This window comes from Azolla caroliniana, unplaced genomic scaffold (genome assembly GCF_043228905.1).
Source record: "Azolla caroliniana isolate FFs.n. ecotype wild unplaced genomic scaffold, voAzoCaro1.0.p SCAF_11, whole genome shotgun sequence".
In the NCBI taxonomy this organism is placed as follows: Eukaryota; Viridiplantae; Streptophyta; class Polypodiopsida; order Salviniales; family Salviniaceae; genus Azolla; species Azolla caroliniana.
Genome location: NW_028230446.1, coordinates 18179016 through 18203378, shown reverse-complemented (window position 1 = coordinate 18203378; position 24363 = coordinate 18179016). Strand labels below are relative to the sequence as shown.

At 45.6% G+C, this 24363-nt stretch overlaps 1 protein-coding gene, 1 long non-coding RNA gene and 1 pseudogene across 2 annotated transcripts; 1 reads left to right on the top strand and 2 right to left on the bottom strand.

Annotated features, from left to right (window-relative positions):
* Positions 1-16280: 16280 nt before the first annotated feature.
* LOC147858241 (arogenate dehydratase 3-like) lies at positions 16281-19450 on the top strand. The gene is made up of 2 exons (XM_087327897.1): positions 16281-17068; positions 18433-19450. Exons 1-2 carry the CDS (start codon positions 16394-16396, stop codon positions 18910-18912), a joined length of 1155 nt encoding a protein of 384 aa, XP_087184023.1. The 5' UTR covers positions 16281-16393; the 3' UTR covers positions 18913-19450.
* LOC147858240 (uncharacterized) lies at positions 16880-19795 on the bottom strand. Its single transcript, XR_015530533.1, has 2 exons — positions 19685-19795; positions 16880-17085 (listed from the first exon to the last, which is right to left on the bottom strand). It is a non-coding gene; the product is annotated as an uncharacterized LOC147858240 (long non-coding RNA).
* A 649-nt stretch (positions 19796-20444) lies between these two features.
* LOC147858239 (calcium-transporting ATPase 8, plasma membrane-type pseudogene) lies at positions 20445-24152 on the bottom strand (annotated as a pseudogene).
* Between the last annotated feature and the right edge of the window lie 211 nt (positions 24153-24363).

Here is a 24363-nt window from a genome sequence, read left to right as displayed (position 1 = left end):
TTTATAATTATAACACATTTCATTAGAAACACTCAAAACAGGGCATGAATATGCCCACCAATATGATGATTGTGAAAAGTGAAAAACCTATACCATATTATGGATCAAAAGTTGATCGCCTAGTGTTTTGCTAATTACCAATAGTTTAGAGTGTCCATGGAACCCAATATCAAACACTTTGCAAAAAAGATGCATGAAGATGAAGGTTTTGGGATAAATGCAAAATTGTCTCTAGAACATTCAAAACCCAAGAGTATGGAAATATAATGAGAGAAAGTTGGGCGGCTTGATGTGAGATAAGTATAGTATGATGATTGTAAAGAATCGGGAATGAGAGAGAGAGAGAGAGAGAGAGATTTATACAATGTTTGATTGCTTGTCAGATTTAGAGTTACATTTCTCAAATTTGGCAAGTTTTATCATGGAGTTATTTGACACCTAGACAGTGGATGTTTGCACAATTTACATAGGTTGACCCAAAATTAGAGATGGAGATCGTTTTTTTATTTCTAAGATATTGGGGATTGCGTCATAATTGGAATATGCGCAATGCTTTTGTATTCGACAATAGACATGGAGTGAAAGCATATCTACGAAAGTTGAAGGGAGTACTAATGTGACAATTTTCTTTATTGGAGCAAGTGAAAATTCTTTCCTCGGTAGAGTGTTCGTCTGGCCTATTGGCAATTCAACATGTTCCACTACCCATGTAGTGTGTCGTTAGTGGGTGACCATACTTCATTGTCACACTTATTGTAAGTAGTGTTTTTTACACACATTTATTAATATAATTGTGTGTTTTCACCAAAAGAGAGAGAGAGAGAGAGAGAGAGAGAGAGAGAGAGAGAGAGAGAGAATTAGAATTTTTATCGTCCATAAAGAGGCCAATTTTGACCTATGGGACCAGAGTATACATGTGTTCTTGATATGTGTCTCCTTCCTAAGAAGGGGTATTCATACATTGCAGCACAAAGTTTCTATGTGTGAATAAAGCATATACATATGAGCTCAACCTTCTCAATGGTGTCTTAAGTATGGCACTTAAGCTATCACTCCTCTTAGTATATCAACATATCTTGGAGAGAGAGAGAGAGAGAAAGAGGCGAGGACTAGGGTTTGGCACTTGTTTGTTTTGCACTGTTCCATTGGAGGATAGTACACATATGTTCATTAAATGTCCTATAGTTGTACCATTTGGAAGTACTTATCAGATATTTGGCAAGTTCTAACCCGTTATTGTTTGAGACCTCAACAATGGGTTTTTTCTCAATATGTTCCAAATGGTTCAAATGATGAAATGGAGATATTGTTCCAATTTTTACGTTATTGGGGACTACAACACAATTGGAATATGTGTAATGCTTTCATGTTTGATAATAGGCATGGGGTGAAAGCCTATATAAAGAAACTGAAAGGTATTCTCATATGAAAGGTATTCTCATATGGTATTCTCACATGTCGCTACAAATGAAAAGAGAATTATCGGACTTCGCCATTTTAAAGCTGATTTGATGAAGATATTGGGTTATCTTCGAATGCTAGGCTCTAGGTGCCTGCTTGAGGCCATAGAGAGGATTTTTGAGTCGGTAGACAGCAGTCGGATGCGTACGCGACTAGAATTTAGGTGGTTGTACCATGTACACCTCCTTATCTAATTCGCCTTGGAGAAAGGCGTTCTTGACGTCCATGTGATGGAGGTGCCACCCTTTTGCTACAACAAGCACAATCACGATTCGAATGGTAGTCATCTTTGCCACTGGGACAAAGGTCTCTTCGTAATCGACCCCGTGTGTCTGTTCATACCCTTTTGCCACAAGCAAGGCCTTGTACCAATTGACGGTGTCCTCGGCATTGTGCTTCACCTTGTATATCCATCGGCATCCGATTTCCTTTTGATGGGGTGAAGAGGGAACAAGATCCCATGTCTGGTTTTTGGAGAGTGCTTGCGTCTCCTCATTCATTGCTTCCACCCATCGTGGGTCCTTCGCAGCTTCAAAACAATTTTCCGGCTCTCGGACTATCGCCACCTTCATCATGCATGCATAATGATATGTCCTGTAGAAATTATAAACAAACTGGCTGACTACGTTCTTCTCTCAGGTGGAGGGACGTGGTGCCTCTGGTGTGCTCATGCTAGGCACATCCAATCCACCATACTCACTATCGGGTGAGTGATCCGATTCATTTTCTTCTGAGTCTTCATATTCAAGCATTTTGGCCTTTCCTTTGTCCTTCTTCAAACTCGTCCGTGACGTGCTTTGGTCGCTTGAGGCTCCTATGCTCCATTGAACCTAGTTGAGACTGGACTTTCCTTTGTTGTAAGCCTTTGTCGATCATCGTCCTCCAGGTCGATTATATCGAAATCGGTTTTGATTAGGTCAGATGGAGTTGAGTCGACCATGTACCAAGATGTCGATTCGTCGAATACGACATCGCTACTCTTTCGTACCTTCTTGGTAGTGGGATTGAAGCACTTATACCCCTTTTGTTCGAGCGAGTACCCCACAAGGATACACTTCTCCGATTTCGGATGAAGCTTTTGCCATTTTTCATTGGGAATGTGCACTTATATCGGAAATGTGTACAAAGGCGATAGAACCGAATATCCTAGCGGATCAAGCTTTTGCCATTTTTCATTGGGAATGTGTACAAAGGCGATATGTTGACGTGGGATAAGTTCAACTTCTTTTCTATAGAGCTTCTCGTGGGTGGTAATATTGTGCACTTTGAATGTTGTGCAGCGATTCATTAGATAGACGGTCGTGATCGCCGCTTCAGCCGAGTATAATTTCGGTAGATGTTTCTGGTTCATCGTTGCCCTTGCCACCTCCAATATGTGTCGGTTGTTTTGTGCAGCTACTCCGTTGTCGTGAAGAAAACCGTCCACGAGCGGAATCGGTGCGCCGGAGCATAGGAACCGGCTCTTCATGCACGTACGCCTTGTGTTGTACATAAGAGAGAATTAGGGACATGGAAGATCCTAGGTAGGTAGATTCGGTAGGTAGGAAGTTAATAGGAAACGGCTCCCTTCTTGCCTATAAAAGGAGGGAGACGAGGAGGAGGAAGGGATCGCGGTTAGAGAGGACGAAGTGTTGTCGGGTTGTCGGCCGAAGGCTTCTCTCTCTTCCATACTCCATAGCTTCTTTCTGCGCAGGTTTTCGGGAGGCTCGCACTGCTCTGAGGAATGCCCGAGTGCTTCCGGCAGCACCTCCAACCTACTCCTTTCCTTCGGAGCGTTCACGAACAGGCATCGGCATCTGTTCGCCGGCCTGTTCGGTTGTAACCGACTTCGTGCTTCTTGTTGTTTGTCTTTGTTAACATATACATACATACATTCGTGTCTCTCTGTGTCGCTGTCCCACTCGCGTCTTTGTGTCGAAGGGCCGTGTCCCTATGAATCTACGCTCGCACGTAGTGGGCCTCTTCTCCTTTCTCTCTTGCTCTTCGGTACAGGACCCCCGAGGTCCCACCTCATTCCACGCATCCGCGAGGAATACCTCGACATCTTGGTGAACCCGACGTGAAGGAGGCGGCAGAAGAGCAGAAGATGAAAGGGTCAGATCTTGCGGAGGCCATGGCTTCGGCCGTGGATCGGATATTGAGCGCACGCGAGGGCTCCGGTGCCCTCGACAGAGCCATTGAGGTGGTCGTCGGTACGATCGGCCGGTTCAACGGAAAGGATGCCACGAAGTATTTGGCGTCCTACGGGGCAGAAATGCTGATGCGGGACATTCCGGAAGAGAGGCGTCTTGTCGGGTTCCCTCGAGTGGCGATGCCGAGCATCCATGCGGAGGTGCTCGAGGTGCAAGCGGAGAGCCGTACCTGGGAGGAGTTCGAAGGTCGACTCCTAGAAAAATACGGGCTGGACGACGCGCTCCGGCTTTCGAAACGGGACTTCATGGAGTGGGTGGAGTCCCTCGGCAAGGGAAGAAACGCGTCGGCACTCCTCCGGGAGTTTGAGGAACGCTTTGCGCGCCTTTCGGCGCTTGATCGAACCGTTCTGGATACGAGCCGGGTCCTACTGTTCGTCAAGTCGGTGGACGAGCGGGACCGGGATCAAGTCGGCTCCTTGCTGGAAACCGAAGACGGGCTGACGACCGACTGGGCTGCGGTTAAGAGAGTCTGTGGTCGTTTCGACAAACGGCGAGAATGGGCTGATGACGGCACGGCCGGTGCGGGCTCTGTCACAACAAGGAGGCTTGAACTGGCACCGCAAGGACGAAGGGAAGAGGCCCGGGAGTGGCTCGAGACCGGTTCGGCTTCGACCGGCGTGGTCAATGGCTCGACCGGAGGAGCAGCGCTGGAGGAGTTGACGCGGGCGATAAAGGATCTCCAGATCGCCCAGGCTCGAAGGGAAGGCGGCGAACCGGCTCGTGACCGACGGCCGGCAGCCGGGAACAGGTGCATGTGGTGCGACGAGGTCGGCCACATTCGGAAGGACTGCGGCGATTTCGCTGAGGCGTTGAGGAACCGGGTGGTGTACCTGTGGGAAGGCCGGGTGCACGCCGGCGATACCAGAAGGGCCCTAAACCGAAACGACGGGCGAGGAGGTATGAAGAGACTGATGGAAGAGGCAGCGGCCTGACACGTGGAGGCCATCCACTACTCGGCGTCGGCCGGTATTCGGGTCGGGGGCAGCGAGGCCCGAAAGGAGAGCAAGGACGGGTTCTGGTCGGCAATGCTGGAAGGCCTCGCTGGCGCACGACTGAGGAAAGATGAAGCGGACCGCGCCGAGAGACGGGTCCGGGAAATAACCGGGTGGAGCGACCCGGTCGAGGAGAAGACGGGCTTCGTAGAAGCCGCCTACCGGAACTACGAGGCTCTGGTAGAGGACAAATGAGTGGGGAAAGCCGGAGCGGCCGGGCCCTCACAACGATACGAGACCCGATTCGGGCAACGACGGAACGAAGCCGATGGGACCATCGCGCAAGATAACCCCAGGAAGGGTGGATACCAACTGGGGACGGAAATAGAAAGGAACACGGACCTACGAAAGGTCCTAGAAGAACGGATCCTCGACAGCAAAGTGGAGTTGTCATTACAGGAGGTGCTAGGGATCGCCAAGAAGGAGTTCCACGACTCCATTGTGGACTTGGTGAAACGGAAGAGGCTGTCGACGGAGACGGAACCGGAAAGACCGGTGGAGGTGCGGACGACGCACATCGACGACTTGGCGCTGGAAGATGAGTGGGCGGAGAGCCACTATTCGAGGCCACACTGGGCCCGAGCGACCATGGAGACCCCGGTAAAGATCGGAGATGTTCAGGAACCAGTGGTGGCACTGGTGGACCACGGTTCGGAAATAAACCTAATGTCCATGGACTTCTATAAGAAGGGAAAGTGGCCGATCAACACCAAGCACAGGTGGAAGATACGGACGGCGACGCGCGCCATCGAGGAACTGCACGGGGCCTGCCCGAACGTGCGAGTCAAGATCGGCGACGTCGAGATTGACCAGCACTTCTTCGTATAGGAGACGTCCTCGCACCCAGTCATATTAGGGGAACCATACATCACGGCGGCGCGAATGGAGACCAAGGTGTTGAACAACGGTTCGGCCTACGTGAGGGTCAAAAGCCAGGACGGGCGCCATTCGGTCCAATTTCTGATGGTACGACCGAACCACGAGCGAAACCGCGAATCCCTCGGTGGCGAGAACCGAGAGGATTTTTAGAGAGGGCTGCCGAGGCGTGGGGCCGAGACAGCCCGGACACTCGGGAAAGACCCCACAGCTGTATGATAGAACCGGAACCGAAGAAACCTTGTATGATAGGTAGAAAATTCTGCTTCTCCAACAACGGAGGGTGTATGATAGTCGGCATCGTTGGCCGAGAAAGGGCAAGGGCGGAGGAGCGACTTCGAGCGTGCGGAGTTCTCGGCCCGAACGAGGAAATCAGCGGGGCCGTGGAGGCGGTCTCCTTCGACGACACCTTGGGGATGCTGAGGAAGGTAGCCGAAGAAGACCTTAACGAAGACCGGACGATACCGGTATGTTCCGAAGAGATGTACGAAGTCATCGCGAACTTCAGTCAGGGGCTCCGGTCGGATCGGGCGGCCCGAGTTAGCACGAAGTACAAGACTGTGGACCGGAAGGTAAGGCCAGTCGCGGCACCCTTACCGGAGGGCAGCGAGTCCCGAATCGGAGGGGTTGCGTCGGACCCCAGTTTACGAGATCCGGCCTGCATAGGACACACCTTCACCGACGGGACGCTCCGGGAGCTCAAGATCGGTGGGGGCGGGTTCCTACTGCCGGCGGAGGAAGACCGGTTTCGGAGAATGCTCGGAAGGCACGGAAAGGCCTTCGCATTCTCACCGGAAGAGATCGGGTGCGTAGACCCGACGATCGTGGAGCCGATGGTGATATTCACGGTACCGCATGTGCCGTGGAATCTCAAGTCGGTTCCAGTACCGAGAGCTCACATCCCGGAGTTGATGGAGCTACTGAGGCAGAAAGTCGATATGGGTATTCTCGAACCGTCGAGCACGCCATACTCGAACCGATGGTTTACCGTACCAAAGAAAAACGGAACATTGCGCTTCATTCAGGACCTGCAACCGGTCAACAGAGTGACCATTCGGAACGCAGGAATCGGACCGACCATAGACGAGTTCACGGAGGCCTTCGCCGGAAGGTCGATTTACTCGGTCGGTGATCTGTACTCGGGGTACGACCAGTTCAAGCTAGCCGTGGAGAGCAAAGACATTACGACGATGGGAACTCCCCTCGGCCTAGTGCGAATGTGTACCCTGCCACAAGGAGGGACCAACTCGGTGGCCCACATGGTGAATGCAATGAACAAGGTACTGAGGGATTGCATCCCGGACATCACCATGCCATTTCTGGACGACATCCCGATAAAGGGGTGCCCGGTGGAAGAGAAGGATGAGATAGTCGGGTCGGGCGGATGCCGGCGATTCGTGGCAACACACATCGACGACTGCGAGAAGGTGCTACAAAGGCTAGAGGATGCGAGGCTCACCTTCTCCGGGGAGAAATCGGCCTTCGGGCAATCAGAAATCCTGGTGGTCGGACACCTGTGTGGACCGTATGGCCGGAAGCCGTCTCCGGCAAAAGTAGAAGCCATCTCCGCGATGAAGACCGATTGTAGCTCGGTTACGGAAGTTCGGAGGTTCCTGGGGGCATGCACGTTCTACCACATATGGATCCCGCATTACGCCCACGTTGCGGAGCCGCTATACAGGTTGCTGAAAAAGGGGCGAAAATTCAAGTGGCGAGACAAGCACACGGAGTCGGTCCGGAAGCTAAAGGAAGCTCTTGCGGCAACACCGGCGCTCCGGAAGGCTATCTACGAGAAGGGTACCCCGGTATACATAACGGTGGATACGAGCCCGACCGAGATCGGATGGGTCATCAACCAAGAAGACGAGGACAGCACCCGGTTCCCGATCCGATTCGGCGCAAAGGTCCTCAGTGAGCGACAGCGAGGGTACGCCCAGGTTAAACGCGAACTCTGGGGTATCGTTTCGGCAGTAAAGGCCGACAAAGACTACCTGATCGGGACAGAAGTGATTATCGAGACGGATTGCCTGCCAATTCTCGGCATGGTTTCCGAATGCGCGACACCGGACCTAGCGATGCTCAGGTGGATAGCGTACATCAAGTCCCTGGGCCTGGAAATACGGCACATTTCCGGAAAGGACAACGCCATGGCCGACATGCTTTCGAGGGCGAGGTTTGATGACGAGGGCGGCATGGTTTCGGAGGACGAAGAAGTCGGCGTGGACTTCTTCAAGGCGGCGTACGCAACGACCGATGGGACGAGCACTCCGGCACTTAACGGCTTCGACGAGAGCAAGTACGACGGCAAGTGGTTGCGGATCGGTGGTTTCTTGAGGACAATGACGCCGGATGCGTCGTGGACGAGAGACGAGGCCAACCGGATCCGGAAGAAAGCTTACCGATTCTTTCTCCGGGACGGATACTTATGGAAGCACCCGAAGAAGAGGAACGGCGTCCCGCTCCGGGTGGTGGCGATGAAGGAAGAACAGGAGGAGCTGCTGACGGCCTACCACGACAGCCCTTGGGCTGGACACCGTGGAACATGGGTCACGTTCGAGAAGATAAAAGGGAAGTACTGGTGGCCGGGACTGTACCGGGACGTGCATCGGTTCGTGACAACTTGCGAGAGCTGTCAGATGCACTCCATAGTCCGGCATCGGGACGAGCTTCACCCTACGTACCCTCCGACCATCCACTTCAAATGGATGGTAGATCTGGTGACGATGCCGATGGGCGTAGGACAGATGCGGTATCTGGTCCTAGCTCGGGAAGATCTGACGAACCAGGTGGAAGGCCGAGCCCTTCAGAACTAAAGGACCGCGGCCGTATGTCGGTTCCTGATCGAGGACGTGATATGCCGGTACGGGTGCATCGGGACGATCGTGCCTGATCGCGGGGAGTTGGACGCCGAAGAGGCCGAGGAGCTGTTCGATCGGCTAGGAGTCAAGCTCTCGCTTACCACTGCGTACAATCCGGAGGCGAATGGGAAGGTGGAGCGCAGACACGGACCGATCGTCAAGGCGTTAGTTCGGGCATGCGGGGGGCAAGTCGGGAACTGGTCGCAACTGCTGCCTTACGCGTTGTGGGCTGACCGAACTACGCACAGTTCGGTAACCGGATTCATGTTGGCAGAGCTCATGTTTGGGCAGAAGCCGGTCATGCCGATGGAACGTACGATCTCCTCGTGGGCAACCATGGACTAGAGAGACGAGATGAGCCGGGAGGAACTGTTGACAGCGCGTATACGACAGCTCGAGCGAAGACCGGAGGACGTAGAGCAGGCTATGGAAAAGCTTCGGGTGGCAAGGACGAGGAACAAAGCCCAGTTCGACCGGACGCGTCGGCTCCGACCGAAGAAGATCGAGGAAGGCGACTGGGTGCTAGTCTATGACAGCAGCCTCGACAACCAGCACCGAGCAACACGGAAGTTCGCAAGAAGGTGGTTCGAGCCTTACGTGGTACAAAGCGCCAGCGACAACGGGACGTACCATCTGGCGGAACTCAACGGCACGAGAATGGCGATACCGGTAGCTAGGAAGCGGATCAAAGCGTTCAAGAAGCGTCACGACGACGAGCCGGATCCGGTTAACCTGGACCGGAACAACGAACAATCTGAAACCGAGGAAGAACCGACGGGCGGGGAATGAAGGCTGGACCGGTTTTCTCCGTCCCAACTCAATTTGGCGCATGCCGGTGGATGCGCGGTTAGGTGGGGGCGGATGTCGTGAAGAAAACCGTCCACGAGCGGAATCGGTGCGCCGGAGCATAGGAACCGGCTCTTCATGCACGTACGCCTTGTGTTGTACATAAGAGAGAATTAGGGACATGGAAGATCCTAGGTAGGTAGATTCGGTAGGTAGGAAGTTAATAGGAAACGGCTCCCTTCTTGCCTATAAAAGGAGGGAGACGAGGAGAAGGAAGGGATCGCGGTTAGAGAGGACGAAGTGTTGTCAGGTTGTCAGCCGAAGGCTTCTCTCTCTTCCATACTCCATAGCTTCTTTCTGCGCAGGTTTTCGGGAGGCTCGCGCTGCTCTGAGGAATGCCCGAGTGCTTCCGGCAGCACCTCCAACCTACTCCTTTCCTTCGGAGCATTCACGAACAGGCATCGGCATCTATTCGCCAGCCTATTCGGTTGTAACCGACTTCGTGCTTCTTGTTGTTTGTCTTTGTTAACATATACATACATACATTCGTGTCTCTCTGTGTCGCTGTCCCACTTGCGTCTTTGTGTCGAAGGGCCGTGTCCCTGTGAATCTACGCTCGCACGTAGTGGGCCTCTTCTCCTTTCTCTCTTGCTCTTCGGTACAGGACCCCCGAGGTCCCGCCTCATTCCACGCATCCGCGAGGAATACCTCGACACCGTTTTGCTGAGGTGTGTGTCGGTAGGTGAACTCCCATTGAATTCCTTCTTGTCGAAGGTATGTTGTGGAGGCATTGGAGAAATACTCCTTACCACCGTCTGATCGAAGGCATCAGACATGCCGACCTGTTGCCTTTTCGACTTCATTTTTGAGTTTTTGGAAGTTTCCAAACACTTCGCTCTTCTGCCACATAGGGTAGATCTAGGTGTACCTGGAGAAGTCATCAATGAACGTCACATAATATCGGCATCCGCTGAATGTAGCCGTTTGGACTTGTCCCCATACATCTGAATGTACTACATCCAGGATACCTTTGCACACGTTTCTCTCTTTCAGGAACGATTGACGATGATGTTTGCCGAACTGACAAGCTTCGCATACGCCTGCAATCTCCTTTTCGGTAAAAGTCAGTCGTTCGATGATGACTCCTTTCGATTGCATTCCTTTGAGCTTTTATAGATTGATGTGGTCAATTCATTTGTGCCACAACTCTATGTCGGTGTCAGCCTTACGGCCCTTGGCATACATTGCCAATTTCATCTCATGAGAATCGAGGGTGAATATTCGACCTTCTCTTTGACCTCGAGCGATAATTCAGCCTTCCTTTTTTATGAAGTTGTCATTGTTGTTGAATCGAACTTGCATGCCTTGTTCCACGATCTGGCCGACCGAGATAGATTCTTCGTTATAGTTGGAATATGCCAGACGTTTCTGATGTAGGTCTGATTCCCTTCTTCGCTGAAGGGGACATTTCCGACATGCTGAATGGGGTGGATTGTGTCATCCCCTGTTTCCACATAGTTGGGTTGTTTGGGGTTTCACAATTCTCAAAACCAATCTTTATGAGATGTCATGTGATTGAATGCACCCAAATCGACCATACATTTTCTGAGTTGGACGTGCTTTGTCGGGCATGATGTCGTCATTGAATTCGCTCTATGTCATATCACGAACATTCCGCCACGATTGTCGTAGTTGGATTTTGAGGTTTAGTGGAGGCCGACTCACTCTTCTTTTTGTGACACTTTGCCTCATACTGGCCAAATTTGCCACAGTATCCGCATGGGGTGGAATTGTTTTGTCTGTTGGGGCCGGCATAATTGTTCCCCCTTCTTCCAGACGCTCCGCATCGCACGTTTGACACATCTTGTTGGTAGTAGAAATTGTGTTCTCGGGTTTGTTCTTAGTTATGTCGGCCTTGGCCAAATCGGCCTCTTCTTCCCCGACCTTGTCCTCTTCCTCCATCGAAATTCGAACATGTGTCCTTCTTGCACATTGCTTCTTGTCCGAACATGATTTTCTTCGACTAGTAGCATCGACTGGAGATCGAAGGAGGGAGGATTCTCCCTCTTGAGGACAGCTAACCTTATCGTTCCGAACTGAGGTGCTAAGCCACCGAGGCATATGTGCACCATTTCATCGTCGTTGATGTTGACTTTGATTGTCCCTAGGGCATCACATACCTCCTTGATCTTCAAGGTGTAGTTCTCAATTGACACATTGTCCCTCTGTTGTATGTTGTTCAACTCTTGACGGAGTTGAAGCTTTCTTGTGGTCATATTGGCCACGAATATCTTTTTGAGATTCCCCCACGCCTCCTTTGGCGTTCTGCCCTCTTGGATGTAGCCAAGGATGTGATCATGGACGCATGATGCAAGGCAGTACAACACACGACTCGCCGCTTGCTCTCAAGCTGGGTAGTCGGCATGTGTTGGGTTGGGTTGTGCTTCTTGTGCTCCCTTGATATAACCCCAATAGCCTTGGCCAAAAAGGTATTGGTGCATTTTGTATTCCCAAGATGCAAAGTTGTTTCTGTCGAGTTTCTCGGTGGGAAGAGTGCTTCCCATCTTAGTGTTCATGTTGAATCTTCTTCTTCTCTATGATACGAACTGTGCAAGTTGCTGCTACAATGGTCGGCCTGTTCTTCGTGAACATAGGCTGGACACGACACATGCAAAGGCGATGAGCTTGGATCAAGCTACCAATCACTCTAATACCATGTAAAGAATTAGGATTCTGTCCAGTGGAAGGGATGTGTGTGTGTGTGTGTGTGTGTAGTCCAGATAGATAGATAGATAGACAGATTATATTACGATTCGTCTTCGGAGGTCAAATATGACCTATGAGACCAAAAATATTACAAAGTGAGTAGTGACTCTCGATGTTCAAGAACTTTGCCAATGAATGTTGCAACCGAGAGTGCACATTGTGGTTGTGAGAGAAATTCGTGCAGGGATTGGGCTCAGTTGAAGAGATGTGGAAAGCATGGTTGAATATGATCAAAGGCAGAGCATTGTATCAAAATGTGATACTCAGACTCTCGAACTTGTTTAGGGAAAAGTGTACATTGTCGGCCACTCTCATCACTTGTGCCCCAATGCCCCGTCTCACATCACAATGCATGTGATCTAAGTCACATGGAAGTAATGGTTTGAATGACAGATAACGGGATGGGCTCTAACATGTATCGAACCAGAGAGAGAGAGAGAGAGAACACAACTAACTATTACAAAGAGGAGGAGAGAGGTGCTTATGTAGTCACCTTCTCTTTATACAACTACCACTTACTAAAGAGTGGTGGAGACTTAACTACACTAAATATGTGTCATAGAACTTTAAGGTTCTAGGACACATTAGTTACTATATTAGAAGGTGGGGTGTTCACACTTGAGGATACTAGAGTGTGTTCCCACATTAGGGAAGTTGAGTTTGATTCTCAACAACGATCAACCTAGAATATATGAAGAAGGGTTTCATCAGCTTGGCCAAAGCGCCTACAAGTGGGCAGAAAAATTATCCTAAGGCTTGATATTAGTGAAACACCAATGAGTGAGATCCCATTTAGAAATAACACGAAAAAAGCAAACAATGACTTTTGCATATGCAACAAACACGCCAAAGTATCCATCAACTATTTTTGGGAGGCAACCCCAACTAAAATTTTCCGGGGCCAACTAAGAGCTCAAAGTATATGAGATCAACTAGCAACACCTATTCATATTTGTTGGTACGCATGTACATCGTCATGATTTGGAGAAATGTGTGATTCTTGAACTTGTGGAGATTCAATTTTTGTAGGGGTTCAACACAAGACCTTATTTTCCCAACAAGACAACCTTACCAATTAACTGACAAATTGTCTAGGTTCCCCTCTCTCCAGGCTCCCTCCCTCCCTCCCTCCCTCTATTTGATGTCTATGCCCTTCAGTCTTTTTTACTTTTTCTTTGATATGTGAAAAAGAGAATTGAGATAGAGATTTTTTGTTTGCTCAGATAGCCTAAGCGTTACCTATTCCATAATCCATCGTATAAGGTTGTATTTGATTGCATTAGATGGTACTTATGGAGTATAAGAAATAGGCTTTTGCTTTATGGTTCCCATGGAGTACCCAAAAAAATACTTCTTTTTTATTTGGCAATTTTCTCAACTAAGCTCTACAAGTACCTTGTCCTAAACGGAGTATCATTGTGTCTGTTGATCTCACAACACCCCATAGGCTTTAAGTTGTCATAAGATCCTCATTGTTCTAGTGGGGACATGTTTTTTATTACATTGTCACAATGTTTTCATATATATAGAGACACACACATATTACTTTTACAAAAAAAAACGAGAGAGTCTCCATATGATAATAGTGATGATACCAAATTTTAACATTGTCAATAAAGTAGAAACATGATATATGTGTGGGAGAGAGCAAATTGAGAATGAAAATTTGTTTAAATCAAACAGAAAAAGATATTGTTTGGGAGAAAATGGATTAAGAGAGACAAAGATGAGTGTAAGTGTGAGTTACAAGAGAGAGGGAGAGTGTGTGATTGAGAGAGATTCCTTACATGCCCAATTGCTCAAGCCATTCAAATGCTTACCCCACAACCTTGGGGATAGTTTTGGGTGTCAATAATTGGGATAAAGTCCCCCTTTCAATAATTGCTCAAAGACTCATACTTAGATATTGGGATCTATGCTATTGTAGTATGAGAATGAGGTTCTTGTTTTATGGTCTTAGTTCCAATAGCTTTAAAAGATAATCGATAAGGTAGTTCTTGTAATTGAACTCTATGGTACCTTATCTCTAAAGGAGTTAACTTTTTGTCAGGTGGTCTTACATCACTTTAGAGGGTTTGCTTTGCAATCAAGTCCTCGTTATTTTAGTAGACTCTAAATGCTTTATCATATTGTCACTATCGCTTAATATATAGACAAACTACTTTTATAAATAAAAAAAGGTAGTGTACATATTAAGTTAGTAACATGCGGGTTGCCCAATGAGTCTGTTTCTATCCATGTATTTATAATCACTAAGATATCTTAATAATTTAATAGTTTGCATCCACTTGTACATGGATAATTCCCCAAACAAAGGATAATATGTGTTGATAATCCCAAACATTTTTCATAATACTAAAGTCGATATGTGTGAGTAAGGTTGGGAACTACACTAAAAGTGAAAAATAAAAAGGTTTAAATAACAAACATGATTTCAATTCGGATAATTGCAATTAATCGGTCTTCATTAATTACATTGCATAAAAAATCAAGTTAGGTTTCATCATTGCTTGTTCGTTAAGGTAAATATTTGCTAGCCTCTACTTACATTTCATCATAATTGGCTAGTTTGTTGTAATTCATTAGAATTATTTTCTTAGAATACATCATAATAATAAGGTTGGAAACAAAGCATTGTAGTTTCTTATAGCTCATTCTAATTAGTATGCATCGTAATTAATTAGCTTATCTAATTATGTTGAGTGATAATTTAATAAAATTGCCTCAATTAAAACAATGCCACTTTAATATCTTTTGTGGTTCACCAATCCCTTTTACGGTGGTCCAAGTCTAACTACAAAGGGATTTGCTTACTCTCGCTAAAGATATCCCCTAAAAATCAAATCATTGAATTAATGCCTCAACCATACCTTAAAAAAGATATACATATTGTTTGTTTAAGAATATCACACTTGGACTATAATCATTGTAGTTGGTGCCTTGAGTACTTCGATTCCCAACTTACTAACTCGAATTCACACTAAAATTTGAAGAGTGTTTTTGCTTGTGACATTGAGAAGCTTAAGTTTATGAAACATTCAGCATGTAAGTTTAGTGTATTAGCATTCAATTTCTCCATGACAACATCATGTTTATTAACTAAAACACGGTCATCCATTCAGGATTGTTCATTGAAACTAATAATAGATAGATGAATGTGAAACTAATCCTGCAATGTACCCCTAGAAGTATTGTCAACTTAGAAGTTTTGAATTCGATTTTATGATTCAATTATCAATTCCATTTTTTGGTACCAAAACTATTCAAACTCGTGTTGTTATTGTATGCAATTTATTCATAACTTTATCTATACACATTTAACACACTTTCATGAGTTCATTGGACAGAAAATACATGCAAACAACACTCCCTTTCCTCAACATTACACTAGGCTTTTCAGAGATGTCTTGGGAGCATTGCATTTGCTCGTTAAAATATTGTCCTTAATTCGTTTTTCTAATGAAATAAAAAACCTTTAAATCCATTGACATGTGTTAGTAAAACATTTTGACAACAAGGGATTATTAGCATTGGTAAAGTTATTTCTTATGAGCATTGGCCATTGATGGCAATTAGAAAAGACAAGCAATGACCAAAGTCGGTAGTTTCTCAACGCATCATTTGAATGGGTAAAACGCAACATATCTTTGTTCTTTTGCATACACACGCACATACCCAAGGCCATGGTTTGTGAAAGTTGAGGTTCTAATCGTATATGTAAATATTTGATCAATTAGGGCAATTCATCTATACCAATGTGTTTTAATCTTAATTTTCACATGCCAAGGTATGACCAAGTATATATAGGTCATTTTGAGCCATGGTGGGCTATTTTCTTAACACACATATAAACCATATTGTGGTAAAAATTCCATTTTTAACTAGAGTACCCCCAAGGTTTAAGTATGTCTATTGATTAATGGATCGGTTCACAACTCATGTGGCTTAAATAACGAATCGTGTTACAACACATGTTTACCCCTGATCAACATTGATCAATAAGTTAGCTTGTTGTTTGCAAACTAAACAATTATGAAATTGATGAATATGATGTGGTGTTAATTAAAGTAATTAAGTGGGCAATTAAAAGCAAGTAGTATTGTGCCAATATAGCAGATATATATTATGTATGTGAACACACTACACTCACAGATTTGACATAGTCAAATTGTGACTGGTCTCCATCAAAACTAGACAGGAAATTTGTCAAAGAGGAATCCTTACTATACTATGTATTTAAAACAGGGCCCTGCCCTGCCCCTTCATGCTGTCTTTTTTGAAAATTCACCCCTTTTTCTTCTTCTTCTTCTATTTGATCCTTCCCTTCTCTTCTTCTTCTTACTATAACAGGACCCTGCCCTGCCCCTTCATGTTTGGTTAAGTGTTCTTCTTTTGAAAATTCACCCCTTCTTCTTCTTCCATTTGATCCTCCTCTCTTTGATCTTCTCTCTGTTGTGCAAGAATGAATCCAAGCCCTGATTTTTCTTCTCCATCCCAACCTGCAGCTATGCTATCCAAGGATGCCGAAGAGGATTTGAAGCGAAGCACAAAGCCACACTTGGCTCACCTTGACATAGCTCGAGATAGCCATGGACGATCACCCCTTTCGAACAATAGCAACAACATGAATACTTTCAGTAATGCCCCCTTTGCGACCCCCCGTGGAATTTCTGCCTCCACAAGCAATCCGGCTGTCGAGATCCTCCGATCTATCATCGAGGAAGCGAAGACCCCTCGCCTGCCTTGGATCGTAGAAGAAGGGAAAGAACACATATGGAAACTAGAACAGTTTCGAAAAGAACAGCAATTGCAAGTCTCTGTGAACTTTGGGCCCTCAATTATGTCCAAAGATGCTTTTATTAAGCAAGGTTGTAATGTGGCAAGTACCCCTACTGTCACGAAAGCACTGGGAAAAAGCTATTTTTTTCCAGAGTCATTTTCGATAGAGTATCCGCAATCCGAGGCGGTGCTCGGTGCGCTCCAATCAGGGAAAGTTGATCGGGCGCTTCTTGCGGTCGAGAATTCTATGAATGGAACGAGACACCGAACCTATGATCTCCTCCTCCGAAACAAGTTCCATATTGTTGGCGAGCTCATCCAAGTTCATGACCATATCCTCGAATCGGCGACTGACCAGGCAAGTCATTTATGCATCTCCTTTTGAACCTTTAAATTCCACTGTTTGCATCTTCTATCTGTTGAGTTACTTGTTATGGTTTTGTATGAGTAAGCACAAATTTAGTATGTGGAATGAGGTTCAATAAAAATTTCAAATGGGTTTAAATTTAGGTGGGCAAATAATTTCTATAGATCGGAATCATGGGAATAGTGCAAGAAATTTCCTGTGTGTTGGAATGTGTCAGCCAGAAAGAAGTACTTGCCCATTGCAATGAGTTAGCCATGGATTGGAATATCAATTATAATGAGTTACCTATGGGTTGGAATGGTTGGTAGAGATTTCGTATAGATAATAACACATAATAATGGGTTAGAATTATTTAACATTTCCACTGGAATGTGTTTAACATGGATTGGATCAGTTAGCAATATTTTCATAAGGGTTGGATCAACTAACAAATTTGATCTACGGGTAGCCAAAACTCATGGACATTGGCATGAGAAACATGGATTAGGTTAACCATTGGATTGAGATAACATGGATCAAATAAGTGAGAGAACAAATTATATGGGTTAGCAGAATAATCATATTGGTTTCCATGAGGTGGCCAAACTTTCATATGACTTGGAATGACTAAGCGAAGATTTCATCGAGATAGGAATTCAATCTAGCAATGGACTTTCTTCTATAAGGTGGTATATAAATTGTAGAATATGTATGTGGGTTAGCATGAGTAAGCAAAAATTTCCTATTTCCTACAAAAGTTTTGCTTACTCATTCTAATCCTATCAGAGTCCAAAAATAGGAAGTTTTGCACTTTGGAACAATTTTTGGACTCTGATAGGATTAGATTTTGTGCAGCACCAGCAGAGAAACCCCTTTTATATTCGAGGTAAATTTCATCTAGGTTTGAGTCGATTTCAGAACAATAAAACCTTATCCTATCAACATCTTATATCATGTATATCAAGGGTAATGTGATATTGGTAATGAGGCAGAGCATGCAGATACAGAGCTAGGTGAGACCCCCCTGCCCAAACCTACAAAAGAACATATTTCTAGATCCAAATCTGCCATGTTGGAATCTTTCTGTAAAAGTGGAAATGTTAGGTTCAATGCTGCAGCCTATGAATCACACTGTGAAAATGGTATTGCTGGATTTCACAATGTGTAAAACACAATATGGAAATAGCAGTGCTAGGTTGGAATCAGCAATCTGTGAATCACGATGTGAAAATGGCAAGCAATGTGGGAATCAGTGTAAAAGTTTGAGCAATGTTAGCCTCAACCCAGTATTATGGGAATCGATGTGAAAAGTACTGAGAAATCTGTGTTCCAGCTTTTCTGAAATTATCATCACCCTGGAAACCTTGTCTATGCAGGTTATCACATCACGCTTTTGGGTGCTTGCTAGAGATGCCATTCTCCCCTCACCAGCCTCCTTCTCTTCAAGCGGTACAGACTCCTCTTTATCAACCACCCCAGGAGATGATTCTACATACAAGACCACTGTCGCCCTAGTGTTTCCCGATGGTCTAGGATCGCTCCACAAAGTAATGGCAGCTTTTGCTTTCCGTGGAATCCATGTTAGTAAGGTTGAGAGTCGACCATGGCGGAACCAGCCCCTTATCAAGACCAACCCTTCTTCTAACTTCAAATTCCAATATGTGGTCTTTGTTGATTTCAAAGGCTCCACAGCTACTCGAAATGCACAAAATGCCCTTTCTCAACTTCAACAACATTCATGCTTCATGCGTGTTCTTGGCAGTTATCCAACGATCACACAATCTGCCCCCGTAGACTTCCCATCTGCTCACATGGCACCCCTTGCATCACCTCGCCCTGTGTTTGTTAGGTCTTGATAGTTTGTCAATATGGCACACAATATATTCATCCCATGTCAAAGAGTTGGTTGTTTTGCTCATGATCACATAGCAGCCATTATTTGTACATCTTTACCTAAGTTTTTCTGTTTACAACTGTCTGAACATCTTTAGTTCAGTATTTTTGTGTCTACATTATATGGCTATTTTAATCGACTCTAAGGGCATTGTTCAAGAATTTTGTCATATGAAATCAAGCTGGATTCTCACCTATAATCAAATTTATTTGGTAGAAAGAAGGAAGAAAATAATCTAATGCAAAATGAGCACTGCTCCAAATCTACTTATTTTGCAGTTCATCTGACTGTAATCTCGAATGTACAAAGTCTGGAGACGTTATTCAAGAGCTTTGTTATGTTAAATCAAATTGGATTTCCACCAAAAATCAAATTTATTTGGTGGAAGGAAGAAAATAATCTCATGTAAAATGAACAGCGCTCCATACCTAGTTATTTTGCAGTTTAGCTGTATCTCATGTGCTGAATAGATAGAGAAGTGACATTGTGTTGCATTTAGATGATATCTTTCCGTGGTATTTTTATTGATCTTGGATGTGTTTAAATCGTGTGTCACAAAATTCTAGCACAATCATGTACATAATATCTGTGAGGTCATTGATAGAAAATGCACTCCTCATTGTAAAATGCCTGGGTTGGAGTTTTTGAATAAATAATATGCAGGAAACTTGTTGACATCTCAAAGTTGTCAGTTATCAGTATATTGATATCAGCAAATCATGACACATGTTAACGAAAGATGTATCCACAAAGTGGAGCAAAACTCATCAGTTGATAAGATAAGACATAAACAACTGACATGAAGAACAAATCAGCCTATTGAAATGAAGGAATCTGCAAGAAAACATGGTTGGTATGCATAACAGTATATTTTCTGTGACAGAACACTAATGACAACATTCCCATGGCATGACAGTCAAGGTGAGCTGAACATCCAGATTAAATGAGAAACAAAGGTTCTTAGAGCATAGATGTGTATTATTTGAGGGGACCTATTTGTTTAAGGTTAACAAGGAATACTAAATTGACTATGCTTCCCTCGTTGTCTTTGAAAGGTGAACCATTTGCTCGTGTACTGTAGTTGTATCAACATCATTAAAGACCATCTTCAAGAAGAAAGTAACAAACCACCAAAAAGGTTGGGATCTAAACTGACATTCACCTCACAGTAGCAATTTTGCACAAGACATTCAAGACAAACATAGACTCCATACCATTCCAGATACCTTTCCGAGTAAGAAGACGGCAATATTTAGATATTGGAGGGGAATTGGTTTCATGGTAGCTTAAGGTGTCTTTGAGCCAAACATGCATAATAGCATACAGGAAATTTGCAAGACTGATGAATCACACATTATTCAGCCCTCAGTAAATTGAAGTAGCGTGTCTGTTACACACTCTGAACAAGTTTGTGAGAGAAAACTGTTTAGGTCATGCAGGTCTTGTCAATACTAAATCAGTACTAAATCTTCTCATCAACAAATATTTGTAATATCTAGAAAAATCATTTTAGGGCCACATCTGTGATATAGTTCAATTTCTTAATAAATAATACATCCATTTATGCAAACACTTGGGGTTGTGCTTTTATGTATCAATGCAAAAAAGAAAAAGAATGAAACTAGCTTACAACTACCATCCTTATATATATATATATGTATGTATGTATGTATGGAAAAGAAAGGGAAAAACAGAGCAAAGAAATTTTGCTATGTGTCATCTTCACCACAACAAGGCTTGAAACGATGAAGCCCCAGCAAGAGAGGCTTTTGGGGTAGAGGAATGAATTTTCCTAGAAAGGCAAGTGGCCAACTTACAAACCCTATCCCTATGCTCACTAGCCACAGCTCCCAACTCAGCTTCACTGTGGAGGCAAACTTGTTGAGGAACTCTACAATCACTACTTGGAGCACAACAGTGCCCACAATTATGCCGATGAAGAGCCTATTTTTCAGAAGTCCTTTGAATATGTTCACCTTCTCTGGATTTCTTGCATTCACTTCATTGAATACTTGGCACAAAACAAAGGCATTGAATATAACAGTGTTATTAACGTCACTTGCATCATTTCCCTTCAGTCTCAGCAACTCTTTACCTCTGAACTGCAGTGTGAGGAGCACAGTGACTTGATAGATGGCTTGTAGAAGTAGGTTTCTTATCATAACATTTGTAACAAGCGGGTCAGTGGGACGGCCAGGTGATTTTTCAAGAAGCTCATCAGTTGGTGGCTCTGTGGCCAATGCCAAAGCACCCAATGTATCCATTATTAGGTTAACCCAAAGTAATTGAACAGCTGTCAAAGGAACATCTCCGGTGACAATCGCTGCCACAAAATTGATCGTGAGGGCTGCCACATTCACTGTGAGCTGGAATTGGATAAACTTCTGTATATTCACATATATCGATCGCCCCCAACGCACAACTTTGACCACGGTTGCAAAATTGTCATCCAATATGATGATATCTGAGCTCTCTTTTGCTACTTCGGTTCCTTGAATACCCATAGCCAAGCCAACATCGGCTGCATGGAGAGCGGGGCTATCATTCGTCCCATCACCCGTCACAGCCACCACTTCCCCCATTCTCTTCAATGTGAGCACCATCAAAAGCTTATCAGAGGGTGATGATCGTGCCATTACGCATATATTGGGAACTCGAGCCTCTCTCTCAGAATCGGAGTAGCTTCTAAATGTAGGCCCATCCACAGCTTGATATTCTTGCTTAAAGATGCCACACTCTGTCGCAATTGCTTTGGCTGTTGCAAGGTTATCGCCAGTAATCATACGGACCATAATGCCAGCTTGTTGACACTTGTGAACCGCTTCCGGTACACCAGGTCTGCAAGGGTCCTTCATGCCGATTATAGCCAGAAGTGTGAGAGGTCCCTCTGGGATTTTCCACACTTCCAATTGCTCTCCGCTTGGAACTTCATCTGGGTCCAGCTCCATGTAACCGAATGCAATGCACCTTAAGCTCTCAGAAGCCATGGCCTCTATAACTCGCAGAAGTTTTTGCCTTCTCTCTGAAGTGATGATGACTGTAGATCCATCTGAATCTAGCATTTTGTCACTCTCATCCAGTAGAATCTCAGCTGCTCCTTTCCAATGCACGTGCACATCGCGACTCGCCACAGATCTCAAGGCTACACCAGCCCTCTTCTTAACTGAATTGAAGGTCTCCACTTGTAAAATCCTCGAACCCGACCTCTCCTTATAGAAGTCCATACCAAGTTTGAGTCCCCACACCAGCACAGCTTTCTCAGTAGCTGAGCCTGACACCTCTGGTTCCTTACCGCCATCACCCATAAACACACTGGCTGCAGAATTATGTGAAATGCCCTCAAGAAGCAAACCGTACAAAAGACTGTTGAAACCGATCATCGCACCAACTTGTTCAGCATTCCAGACTCTCTCGTCTATGCAAACTTTCACAACTGTCATCAAATTGAGAGTGAGGGTTCCCGTTTTATCGGTGCATATTGTAGTAGCACTCCCCATGGTTTCACAGGCTGACAATCTCCTCACCAATGCTCTATCCACCATCATCTTCTTCATCGCATATGCAAGAGACAAGGTAACAGCAAGCGGTAGCCCCTCGGGAACGGCCACAACCACAATTGTGACAGCGATTGCAAAGATGTCGACCACACTGTTCAATGCACTGGTAATTGAAGTCTTGTGAGCTTTGAAGTAACCAGTACCGTTGGATCCCGCCTTGTGCCCAGTGAAGTAGAAGACGAACAAGATGACAAATACAATGAGTGCCACGGACAGACCGATTTGACCTACGAAAGTGGCAATGGCATTCAATCTCACTTGTAACGGAGTTTCTTCACCCATATCCTCTTCGAGCTGTGCCATAATCTTACCCCATTCGGTCCTCATTCCGACCGACGTGACAAGCATTGTGCCATAACCATCTTCTACCTTGCAACCTGACATAAGGAAAGGCATTGTATCGCTTATGTGCACCGGCTCGCTCTCCCCAGTCATAGTTGATTCATCTAGTTGCAAAGAGTGGCCATCCACAAAGAGTCCATCCGCAGGTACTTGATCACCAATGCTTAGATAGACCTTGTCCCCAACCACGAGATCGAATATGGAAACCCTCATCCTTCTTCCTCCCCTTATCACATGGACTTGAATGTTCCTCTTCTCTTCATTCAACACCAAGAACTGCAAAGATTGCCTATAATCACTGATGGAGGTCACAAGGACTACAAGCATCACCGCGAACAGAATGCTGGCTCCATCATACCAGCCTTCGGCAATGCCGTGGCTTTTGATGCCGAATCCGAGCGAAAGCAAAGCACACACAATCAATATAATGAGGGTGGGATCCCTGCATGCATCAAAAAGGAAACTGAAGAAGCCTTTGGGAGGCCGACGAATGTAAGTGTTGGATCCATACTTGTGCTTAAGCTCGCGAATGAGGTCGGGATCATCGTCGATCCCGGTGTCGATTCGTGATTGGAGAAGGGCAGCCACTCCTTGGACCCCCCCTAAAGTGGAGAGCTCAGTCTGGCTCCGATTTTGCAATAGGGAAGCTAATTTATCTACCAAAATGGCCGGTGTTGTAGGTATCGGAGGAGTTGATAATGGTGACCGGGACTGGGTCTTAGACTCCTTCTCCACTTGACTAATCTCATGAGGTTCATCTAGACCATATCCGCCTAAGCTGTGAATCGAACATGTATGTGTGCAATTCCTCGATGATGGGGCCGACACCCCCCCGTATCCAAATGTAGAAATCTCTATTCCTGAATATGAAGCAGCAGGGCTGCATTTCCTTGGGACATCACCATGGAAAGTGTCATGGTTAATGTTGTTGAGCACAGGTTGTTGGAACCTCGCTATGGCTCGAATGGCATGGGTAGCAATGCGTAGTCTATGACCGGGTAGCAGCCTGTTATCCCGGACATTTCCACCTGTTTGCGTGTCATTTGTGTAGCGAAACCTTCTAGTTGCATTGCGAACAAGGGAGTGTTTCTTGCGGGGACATGGGGGGGGCACATGAATGCTATCGTAGATATTCATTAAAGTGTCCCGTTGATCACTAGCGAGTAATTCCGAGTTACCATCACTATGGACAAGCAGTATTTGGTTATTAGTGAGCAAGGGGCTTTGAGAGGTGGCTAAGACATCTTCTCGGTGGAGGTGAAACTCGTTTGGTAGATCGGGAGCCATGGCAAGTATGGAGCAAGGTGACCCCAAAGGTGGAGGAGGAAGAGAAGTAGAAGAGTGAAGTATGAAGAGATGTGACATTATAGAGTCCATTTTTTCCAATAACGTGACCTTTACTTAGAGTGAGATATTCTTTGCTTCACAATCAATATTGCAACATACTCTTACCACCTTTCCAACAAGACATCGTTGTCTAATGTATTATTGCACGTCATGGTCATCATAGATCA